General features: G+C 38.7%; 1 protein-coding gene across 2 annotated transcripts in view; it reads right to left on the minus strand.

Moving 5' to 3' along the window:
- Positions 1-9,954: 9,954 nt before the first annotated feature.
- LOC127417191 (uncharacterized protein C14orf132-like) overlaps positions 9,955-12,421 on the minus strand; it is a 90,451-nt gene continuing 87,984 nt past the window's right edge. For both annotated transcript variants that reach the window (XM_051657025.1, XM_051657026.1), the window contains exon 2: positions 9,955-10,386. In XM_051657025.1, coding sequence (XP_051512985.1) covers positions 10,168-10,386 — 219 coding nt within the window. In that variant the 3' untranslated portion in view covers positions 9,955-10,167. The remainder of the gene's footprint in view (positions 10,387-12,421) is intronic.

Consider the following 12,421-nt stretch of genomic DNA (forward strand, 5'->3'; position numbering starts at 1 on the left):
GCTTATTATTCACTATTCTTGGGGTGTTAAACGGGCATTTCTCATCTGTGCAGGGTCTTGTCAAAAAGTGATAATGTGGAACTGAACCTGCAAATATCCGGATTATATTTGGTTCTACATACAGCTGTGAGTCAGGCATTTCAGTCACGAACAGCGTCAACTCAGTATGTTCATCTTTTCCTTATGATAATCTGCAGGACTAATTTCCCCTCACTGAATAGGATGATACTTTATAGAGAAAATGGAAGAACATTTTAGCAATTTTTTTTATTTTTTTATTTTTCAAAAAGATAATTACATTTAAATGTATTCTTAAGTAAACATAACATTTCTATATGGCCATTGTTTTCATGTGGGTTGATATTGTGAGAGGGCTTTAGCAGATCTAAATGTTCCTCCTAAGTTTTCATTTTTTGAATAAATAAATAAATAAATAAAAATATTAAAATGATTATAATGTTTTGTTTGTTTATTTTTTATTTATTTATTTTTTCAAAGTAAAGTTGATCAAAAATTATTTGCTAGTTAAGAGCCAGTTCTTATGAAGGAATTTATGGATAGACCTTAAAACATGATAACTCAATACAGTATACCCTGTGACTATTTTAATGTAAATAAACGCACACTATTAAGGGTGTTTTTTAAGTAACATGTTACTTGCGATGAAAGTACTAGCTAAGATGAAACGGAAAAAATTTTGGCCCCTGCCAAGTTTTCATCTGGATAACCTGGCCCATGCTAGAAAGTAGTAGCCCTGCAATAGAGAACATAAATTGTTGACGTCCTCTCCCTCTACTGACCAGTTTCACACTCAAACTCATAAACACTAATAGTCCTTCAGTAACTAAATAAATTGTTCTTGCTAATTTATTTGAACACACATTATTATTCTTGGTCTAATTTCATTTGTTTAGCTGGAACTTCTGCCTTCAATATTTGCCACAGTATGATTCTTCAAAAATATATACTATTGTTGCATTAAACAGTTCTCAATGTCCATTTCAGTCATAATAAATATATTTACAGCACAACATTTTTGATAATTGCTGGGGCATGTCATTATGTTACATATATTAAATCTATATAGCTATAATATGCAATTAGCTTACAATAAAGTAAAAAAAAAAAAAAAATGGTAATGCTAAAACATGTATAGTAAGTGTTTTTATTTTATTTTTTATTTTTTTTAAACTGCATGTTGTAGAATACTTCTTACATGTACAAAGGTTGTGCTCTGTTACATAATAGTGGAATAAAGTGCAATTCAACCATTTGTATGGAAAATATCCTCTTTTTTTTCTTCATTCTATTTAATAACTTTTTATTCACCTGTATGCAGTGGTGGGCCGTGCATTTAAAATCTAGGCCTTCAGTGTGATTCATGCCATTGAGAAAACACAGTTTCGCAATGAATAAGACACCCTGTGCCTTTGGGCATCATACATTATGTCGCAGCTAACTAATAATACCAATACGCACGAAAGCCAGAACTTGAAACGACACTTATTGCTCAAGCAAGCCTAATTTTAACTGCAGCATGACTCTTTTGTGAAATGAACATCAAAAATCATAATTTTTCATATGAATCTACCAAGGAGGGCTATAATACCTGGAAAAATCTATCTAATAATATTTGTGATTTAAATGTTGCTTGCAATAAATTTAGTTTCTTCAGGGTACACGGTTATGCTGCGTTCCATTCAAGTTGGATGTGGGATATTCCTACTTGATATCTCCAACCATAAATGCATTCCATTCCCCGATATTCGGAACTGCAACGCTCCCGTAAGCTTAGCAGGGATTTGACTCTCATTAGAGATGTCTCCTAGCAACCCAACTGATAAACAATGCTGCAGCGCTAGCATTTGTGCTTCAGGTGTACGATTATCAAAAGAGATTATAATTTACCATGTTATACACCTGTTTCTGCAGGCGTTTGTTAAACAAGCTTTAATATCATGTAATGTGGAAATGAACTCATTTATCGATATTACTTAATAAAGTGAATGTTTATCACTTACTTTGTATATCTCACTGAGTGTCGACATGTTTATGTGACATCATGCCCCTGCATCTCGGCAAAATCGGAGTTGAGAATTTCTGCCTGAGCCTACAAGTTGTAATTCTGACTTCAAGGTGCATTCCATTGCACTTTTCCTAGTAGGAAGTTGTAAAATCTGACTTTCCAACTTGAATGGAATGCAGCACTAATTTTCAAAACTTGATCCAACACTGAATGCTCAAGCAGCCTAATTTACACTTAGAAAACTCCTGATGTTGCTATAACAATGCAAAAAGAACTTATCAATTTGCTTGAAGTGAAAATCAGTTCCCCTTTCCTGTTTAATAAATTAAGCAATCACACGATCATGCAGAACATCTCCTGTTTACACAATAGACAATTGTAGAGCCGAGGAGGGCGGGGCTGGGCTGGAATGACACACGCCCAGTCCCCAGTCAGCCTGATGGGGTGCGCGAGGGATAAAGGCGGCCGGGGACGACAGTTCGAGAGAGAGAGAATTACAGGCAGCTGTACTGTGTGTTTATGGTTGTGGGTTTTTGTTTAAGTTTATTATTAAACTATTATTTATATTCTTAAGCCGGTTCTTGCCTCCTCCTTTCCACTGAACTCCCTTACAACAATATATATATATATATATATATATATATATATATATATATATATATACACACACACACACATACATACACATACACATATACATACATATACACACACATACATACACACACACATACACACACATATACAAATATACACATATATGAATATATATACATACATATACAGGCAACAGTTCAAAAAGGTAGTGGGCAGGGTGAGTGGGGTCCAGAGTGATTTTTCCAGCCTTTTTCCTCAGTCTGGAAGTGTATAGTTCTTGAAGGCGGGGCAGGGTGCAACTAATAATCCTCTCAGCAGTCCAAACTGTCCTTTGTAGTCTTCTGATGTCTGATTTCATAGCTAAACCAGACAGTTATTGAAGTGCAGAAGAAAGACTCAATGACCGCTGAGTAGAACTGTATCAACAGCGCTTGTGGCAGGTTGAACTTCCTCAACTGGCGAAGGAAGTACAACCTCTGCTGGGCCTTTTTTGCAATGGAGTCAATGTGGGTCTCCCACTTCAGGTCCTGTGAGATGGTAGTGCCCAAGAACCTGAATGACTCCACTGTGCTGTTTAGAATGGTGAGGGGGAACATTGTTGGAGGGGTTTCTCCTAAAGTCCACAATCATCTCCACTGTTTTTTTTTTTTTAAATATTTGTTTTAAATAATTTTCTTTATTTATCACACATTATACATTTTCACATATACAGTGAAATTCTTCTTTTTCACATATCCCAGCTAGGCTGGGGTCAGAGTGCAGGGTCAGCCATGATACAGCACCCCTGGAGTAGATAGGGTCAAGGGCCTTGCTCAAGGGCCCAACAGTGGCATCTTGGCAGTGCTGGGGCTTGAACCCCCGACCTTCTGATCAGTAACCCAGAGCCTTAACCGCTGAGCTACCACTACCACTGTTTTAAGTATGTTCAGCTCAAGGTTTTTTTGACTGCACCAGACAGCCAGCTGTTTAACCTCCCTTCGGTATGCAGACTCATCGTCATCTCGGATGAGGCCGATGACAGTGGTGTCATCTGCAAACTTCAGGAGCTTGACAGAGGGGTCCTTGGCAATGCAGTCGTTGGTGTAGATGGAGAAGAGTAGTGGGGAGAGCACACATCCCTGGGGGGCACCAGTGCTGATTGTACAGGAGCTGGAAGTGAATTTCCCCTGTCTCACAAGCTGCTGCCTATCTGTCAGAAAGCTGGTAATCCACTGACAGATAGACATGGGAACAGAGAGTTGGTGTAATTTAGCCAGAGAATAGCTGGGATGATGGTGTTGAAAGCTGAACTGAAGTCCACAAAAAGGATCCTTGCATAAGTCCCTGGTCTGTCCAGATGTTGCAGGATATGATGCAATCCCATGTTGACTGCATCATCCACAGACCTGTTTGCTTGATAAGCAAATTGAAGGGGATCTAGAAAGGGTCCAGTGATGTCCTTCAGGTGGGCCAACACCAGTCTCTCAAATGACTTCATGACCACAGACGTCAGGGCGACAGGTCTGTAGTCATTAAGTCCTGTGATTTTTGGTTTCTTTGGGTTGGGGATGATAGTGGAATGTTTGAAGCAGCATGGGACTTCACACTGCTCCAGTGATCTATTGAAGATCTGTGTGAAGATGGGGGCCAGCTGGTTAGCACAGGATCTAAGACATGCAGGTGAAACGCCATCTGGGCCCTGTGCTTTCCTTATCCTTTGTTTTCGAAAGGCATGGCTCACATCAGCTTCACAGATCTTAAGTGCAGTTTGAGTAGCAGGAGGGGGGAGGAGGGGGGTTGCAGGAGGTGTTGGTGTTTGTGTGAAGTGAAGGTCAGAGTGGGTGTGGGGTGTGAGATTGGGCCTTTCAAATCTACAGTAGAACACATTCAGGTCATCAGCCAGTTGTTGGTCCACCATAGGGTTGGGGGTAGGAGTCCTGTAATTCGTAAGTTGTTTCATGCCACTCCACACTGATGCAGGGTCGTTAGCTGAAAACTTGTTTTTCAGCTTCTCAGAGTATCTTCTTTTAGCCACTCTGATTCCCTTATTCAGTGTGTTCCTGGCCTGATTGTACAAGACTTTTTCCCCAACTCTGTAAGCATCCTCTTTGGCCTGACGAAGCTGCCTGAGTTCCACTGTAAACCATGGTTTGTCATTGTTAAATGTTAAATAAGTCCTAGTAGGAATGCACATATCCTCACAGAAACTGATTTATGATGTAACAGTATCTGTGAGCTCGTCCAAGGCTGTGGCTGCAGCCTCAAAAACACTCCAATCAGTGCAGTCAAAGCAGGCTTGTAGTTCCAGCTCTGCTTCGTTGGTCCTTCTCTTTACAGTCTTTAATACAGGCTTAGCAGATTTTAATCACTGTCTGTAGGTTGGAAGAAGATGAACCAGACAGTGATCAGATAGTCCCAAAGCTGCTCTAGGAAAAGAGCAATATGCATCCTTTATTGTTGTATAGCAGTGATCCAGTATATTTCTGTCTCTGGTTGGGCATGTAATGTGCTGTTTGTATTTGGGCAGTTCACGTGTGAGGTTTGCTTTGTTAAAACCAAAATAATTCAGAATAATAATAACTGAGTCCGGGTATTGTTGTTCTGTGTCTGTGATTTGATCAGCCAACTGTTGCAGCGCGGCATTCAAACACGCGTTTGGCGCGATATACATACTCACCAGAATAAACGAGGAAAACTCCCACGGCGAGTAGAAAGGCTTATAGTTAATAAAGAGCGCTTCCAAATTAGGACAGCACATCTTCTTTAATGTTGTTACATCTGTACACCAACTTTCATTGATGTAAAAGCATGTTCCACCACCTCTCGTTTTCCCCATTAACTCCACAATGCGATCCGCTCTGAACAGCTGGAAGCCCGGCAGATGTAACGCGCTGTCCGGAATGGCTTCACTCAGCCAGGTTTCTGTGAAGCACAAGGCAGCGGAGGTTGAAAAGTCCTTGTTTGTGCGGGTGAGGCGATGTAGTTCGTCCGTTTTGTTAGGAAGAGAGCGGAGATTCGCAAGATGAATGCTCGGCAGCGTTGTTCGAAAGCCCCGCTGACGGAGCTTGACCAGCACGCCTGCTCGTCTCCCTCGCCTGCGTCTCATAGTGCGTTTAAACAACACAGCCGTGCCTCCGACTAAAATGTCAAACAAAACATCAGAATATTCAAAATCCGGGAAAAGATTGACTGGTATATGCTGTCGAATGTTCAGCAGTATGTCTCTGGTAAAACTGACTGGAAAAAGATTACTAAACACAGGACAAACAAACAAAAACAACAAAACAATAGAAGCACTCCACACTGAGGCGGCCATCCGCGGCGCCATCATGATGTACTTAGGCCAGCAGAGAAGGATTTGCTGGCCCTGAGAATTCGCCACTGCCTGTATGTATCTTGTCTACCATAACAAAACAAAAAGAACACAAAAGAGCAAGAATCATTAAAATCCTAACATTTAATCCTAAAAAGCAGGACATGTAAAGATGTTTTCCACTTTCACTCTCTTCCATTTCCCCATAGTTTTGGATGCCATTGCTCATTGCCAAAATCCTCCACTTCTGAGGACCATGCTCTAAACCAGGTTCCCATTGTGTTCTGGCAGCAACTAAAGCACTCAGAGTCTCAAAGCTGTTTATTCCTTAAAGAACATAATTTAATACAAACATCCTTTAGGCTGCAACATGTTCCTTTCAATCTGAAAGACAAGAAGAGATGTGTTAAAGGGGTCAGGACATGCCACATAAACCACCTTGCCTGAGTCAGTAACATTCTCAGATCACAAACAGCAAACAGACCCTCAACTATGATGCAAGGCCTAATGTCAAGATGCTTAAAAATCACGGGTAAGCAAGTCTTGCACTGATCATTACAAACACATGCAGATGACAAACTCAAGATGCGTGGGTGTCATGAGCAGTTTTTTATGAAACTTTATCATGGCCTTTAAATCATTTAAATCATGCTTATGTACCTTGGATATCTTTTCTTTATACAGAAATAGTAGGAATCAAGGACTGCTTGCAGCAGATATGGCTGGATATCGGTATTGCATTTATTGGAGATAAGGGACATTGTGTAAAAGGTAAAAAAGACACCAAACAATGCATAACTACACCAGTATAAAAAAATTACCTCAGAAATTAGATGAATGTCATTTCCACTGTGACCCTATTGGAGCGTTGGGATTGGCAGCAATATATTTTCTTTAAGGCACATTGTAGAGTAGGTGAGTAGGTGATGGAACCCTGTCTCCATTGACCCCAGAGCCAAGCACACAACCTATTATTATTCAGGCACTGGGCTGTGGCAGATTTCTGAGATCAAACTATGGCCAGAAAAATACCACAGCCCTGTTGCCAAACTCCTGAAGGAAATGGGAGGGATGAGGGATGCACATACTAATCCTTAAGTCAGCTTCACCCCAGAGCAAAGTTGAGTGATGGATACTTTGATAAAAATCAGCACTGAAGATCTAAGACTGGAAAATCCTTTTGACCAGTACCAAAACAGACTTTCACCCACTTATACCAAAATAATTTTAAGTTTAGCTTTGTCATTAAAATACAGTAATACCTCTGTTCTAAATCATTTTCCCCAAATAAGACTGAATTGCCATTCTTTTCAGTGCAAACTGACCTATTTTGCACCTAAAATGTTTTGCGCAAGAAGCATTGTGCTATTAAGCAATAAGCAAAAATGTTGTTTAAAAGTGATGTTATACATTTTCTATTGATCATGGCAGCAGTAATTCATCAAATGATAATCAAACGATTGAAAAGAGTGTTATAGTTGAGTGCACTTTTGAATTTTTAAGAGCCAGTTCATTGCAATGGTGGAGCAATACATTCCCAGTCAAGTATTCCAGATTGTGGTAGTCTGCTGCATCCTCCACATCTGAGCACTCAGGACCAGCCTGCAAGATTGATAATTGTGCCAAGTAAATTGCATTCAGCACTGGGGTTTTTTGGGGGCCTTTTTCCTCCGTGATTTACATAATTCCTTTAATGCATCAAATGCTAAAACAACACAGAAGGCTCAGGGTTGCAATTCATTCTTAGTAAATTCCCCCCTCAGTGTACATCAGTGTACAGTGTACTTCTACTGTACATCATCCCTGATCCCAAAGAAAAAAAAAACACACAAAATGAGTTCGCCCACTGTTCTGACTCAGGCTTAATAACACAGAATGATCACATGCTAAATGCTTCTAATCTGCTTGGACATTTTAACCTCTGCCTGTCCCCAACCAAACTTTGATTAATCGTAGTGGAACACTACATAATGTTTTGTTCAATGATCCAGTGGAGCATTAGTAACTGCTTGGGTCATCAAGGCAATCCAGAAAAATAATGATTTTGGATGTTGAAAATAGAGCTGTGATTGAATTAATGAGGTGGCATATCTGTAACTCACTGAAGATGAGATTTAGGATCATTCAAGCACTAATATTCAGGGCTGGGAGGGTTACTTTTGAAATGAATTCCACTACAGATTACAGAATACATGCTGTAAAATATCATTTGTAACGTATTCCATTAGATTACTCAAGGTCAGTAACGTATTCTAAATTGGATTACTTCTTCAGCACTGGTAGATTTTTTCACATGTTTTGACAATAAAAATTCTGCCAGTACAGTAAGACAAAATGCACATGTTAAAAATACATTCTCTGAAAAATCTAAATATCTTATGCAGTGTTGTTTCTAAAACAAAATAAATCAAACTGATCTTGTTTTAAGGATTTTTAGATATTTTTACAGGAAAACGATAAAAAAAAAAAATACTATCAAGAATATGATTTTTGCCCTAATATCAAAGGTCTTACTAGAAAAAAGAAATTATGATCCAACATGAATTTTCTTGATAAAAAAATATGATCGTGCCTGGTAACTTGCATGTAAAATGGCTAGAAATAGCATTTTAGCTTAGCGTAAAGCTGACAATTTACACAAGGTTTATTTCTATTTCTTCTGCTCCAAACTTACTTCAAACGTACTTCTCTGTCTGCTGGTATGAATGTAACACATCATAAGAAAGTGTTTCACCGCTGTTCAAATGCACTTTGGATCACATAATTTATATGTATAAATGTTTTCCATCTGAAAGGACTAAATATTAAATGAAACAATAATTTACAGTAATTGACAATAAAATGCAAAGTAATCTCTTCAGTAATCAAAATACTTTTTGAATGTAACTATTCTAATTACCAATGATTTAAATTGTAACTGTAGTGGAATACAGTTACTTATATTTTGTATTTTAAATATGTAATCCCATTACATGTATTCCATTACTCCTCAACACTGCTAATATTAAATATCTTGCACATGCACACACTAAACTATGAACTAAAAATGAAACTTGTAGGGCTATGACTGTTAAAAAATGAGACTAAGTTACAAACATCCAATTAAATTGGTATGTTTTGAGTCTGAGTTGGTAATTGGATTACTGCAGTTTACATGGAGGACCTCAGTATGAAAATTAAAGGTGATCAGCTTTATTCATGAAACACAAGCAGAACAAATGTTTGTGTTAATACACCCGTTCATACACCCGTTCAAAAATCCATTCTTAAGTAAACTGTTGCACTGAATTTAATGCGATAACTTGCATGAGAATGATTATACCATTTATGAATGAGGCCCAATGTGTGTAATTTTTTCAATTTTAAAATACCCTCTCCTCTCCCAATTTAATGTGCAGAAATTACTAAAGATCAGGTGTCTATAGGTTCATTCCCCCAAAAGTTTAAATCTTCAATATTGCTCTATTTGTTTGAGAGGCCTGACACAGCAACATTGGCTCAGCCACTGTTGTGAGTTTGGGAAGTGACTACCTGTTTGTCCAACCAATAATAGACATCACTTTGTCCGCATACAGATTATTTGCATGGGCTAGCCAATTAGTTAATGTGTTTTGTCATATGTCATAGGTTGATGAGGCAGTAGATGCCCTAAAAGTAGTATAATCACAAAAACTGGGTTTCACCCTATCAGTAGAAGTGGAGGGGGCAATATGAGCTGAAGCCAGTTTACTCGTTGTTCATGTGTAGACCCATTGGACAACCACAATCTGTCACTTCTTCAGCTGACACTCACAAGTATGCACACTTAGATATGCCACATCCAGAGACACAAGTTCCATGTTTCCCATATAAAAAAAAAACCTCATAATTGTCAGGGATTTGGTTTATCAACACAATGATTGGCAAGATCACATCTGTAATCCATGGCCGTCGACTGACCAGTTGTACAGTCATATAATACTGGCTTATACCAATCAAACTCTTTGATGACCACCTCTTAAGAATAAATTGACCCATTATTTTGTTTCGTCACAAAACAAAAAGTTTTAATTATCAAATTTAAAGAATAAAAGCTAATTAATTAATTTAAAATACTAATAAATAAAACACACCACTCTATAATTCAACTTAATTCACTCGACTTGACCATCAGGGATATCTCAGGAGAAAGGAGAGATCAAGGTTGCTGCATATTAAAGAGTGCTAAGGGTAAAGAGTTAGGAACAGGCTGTGTTCTTGCAGACTACAGGGTCTAAAAGGCACAGGCACACACCACCGCTACCACCACTATGTTGCCAATGGTTGCAATGACAGCCACCCACAGCCAGATGGCATCGCTGGAGAACTTGCCCTCCTCTTCCTGCTCGGCTGGTCGGGAGAAGCTAATGTTGAGGTTAGAGGTGGAAGTCTGAAGGGACGTGCTGCCATTATATGGAGAATCCATGAAGGTCCCGCTGACTGCTTGAAAATGCTGTAAGAAGGGAACAACTCTTTGTAAGCCAGAGCCAAGGCAAAGCAAGTTTATTTTTATAGCTCATTTGATACACAATGCCAACCCTAATTCAAAGTGCTATACATAGACATAGGTTAAGGTCTCAGTTAGGATATCTTTAAGTTAAGAAGAAATTAAAATGACTTTATTACTGCTTAAAAATTAAATACTTTACTAAAATTACATCTTAAAGGAATATTCCAGTTCAATACACGTTAAGCTCAATCGACAACATTTATGGCATAATGTTGTTTGAAAGACTACCTGACGAAGACGTAACTGTTGAAGTCGAAACGTTGTTTTTGTCTTTTCTATTAAATCACTTGCCATTATATAAAACACATTTGAAAGCTATTTGGTTCATTACATGAAGCTTAACATTGTGTTTGTTTTTGAGTTGTCACAGTATGCAATAGACTGGCATGTCTTAAGGTCAATATTAGGTAAAAAAAAAATTGCAAAAAAGAAACCACTTTCTCTAGAAACTCGTCAGTCAATCGTTGTTTTGAGGAATGAAGGCTATACAATGCTTGAAATTGCCAAAAAACTGAAGATTTCATACAAAGGTATACACTACAGTCTTCAAAGACAAAGGACAACTGGCTCTAACAAGGACAGAAAGAGATGTGGAAGGCCAGAGAATAATACATCAGAGTCCCTATTTTGAGAAATAGATGCCTTATATGTCCTCATTTGACAGATTCATTGAATTCTACCCACTCAACACCAGTTTCATGTACAAAAGAAAAGTCTCAGGGGTGCAGGCCTTAGGGAAGAATTGCAAAAAAAAGCCACTTTTGAAACAGAAAAACAAAACGAAAAGGTTAGAGTGGGCAAAGAAACACAGACATTGGACAACAGATAACTGGAAAAGAATGTTATGGATCTTAACCCCATTGAGCTTTTGTGGGATCAGCTAGACTGTAAGGTGCGTGAGAAGTGCCCGACAAGACAGCCACATCTATGGCAAGAGCTACAGGAAGCGTGGGGTGAAATGTCACCTGAGTATCTGGACAAACTGACAGCTAGAATGGCAAGGATCTGCAAAGCTGTAATTGCTGCATGTGGAGGATTTTCAGCCTGATCATGGTTATTAGGTGAACTGATTTATTGACCAGGCAAGGTGGAAAGACAACTGGGGTCCTTGTAGCATAGGTTAGTGGTTTGGCTAGCGGTTGTAAGGTAGGAATGTACCTCTCAACTTTGTTTTGAGCCTCCATCTTGCTTGAGTGGGTTGTAAGCTCACTTTAATCATTGAAAACTCTTTCCCTGTTTCAATGTAGTGATTTCATGAATATCCTGTCCAGATGGAATGCGTGAAGGGTGTGCATGTGTCTCTGTGGGTTTGAGGTAGGCTTATGTTTCAGCCGTGTTTGCATTTGTGTGTTCCCAACGAGGAAAGCCAGCATGTTTATGTACAGAATTTGATTTCCTTGTCATAGTTTTTTTTTTTTTTTATTGCCATTGAAATGTTTAGTCAAGCCATGTTTCCAAGCATACCACGATTTTGTTGGCGGGTGTACAAACTGAGTTTTCTTTTTGAATCCTCTAGCCCAGAGGTCTTCAATTCAAGTCTCCTTTAGCTGACAAACCCAGTTTAGGTCATGGGGCCTCTGCTAAGGGCAACATACAAAATATGCAGTGCTGTGGGTCCCCATGAACAGAGTTGAAGGCCTCTGCTCTAGGCATTGTGAAATGTAGGAATGCTGCTGTTAATGTTTTTTTCTTACTGTTTTCTACTTTGTATTTTTACATAAATCGGGGACCACATGTATTATTTTAATATGTATGGAAAAGTTGCAAATGTATTCTAGTTTGTAAGTGGGTTGTGGGTTATGCATTACATCGGTATGTATTTTAACATTAAATTAACCTATGCACATTTGTATTGTTATATTGGGCTTGTGTAGTTAATTGCCTGATTGACTGAGCCAGTGGATCTTTATTTGGTTGTCAGGCTGGTGCTGTATAAGGTATGTGCCTACAATGTATGCAATATTGACTTGTTACTTTA

Source organism: Myxocyprinus asiaticus, chromosome 26, assembly GCF_019703515.2.
Source record: "Myxocyprinus asiaticus isolate MX2 ecotype Aquarium Trade chromosome 26, UBuf_Myxa_2, whole genome shotgun sequence".
NCBI classification, from domain to species: Eukaryota; Metazoa; Chordata; class Actinopteri; order Cypriniformes; family Catostomidae; genus Myxocyprinus; species Myxocyprinus asiaticus.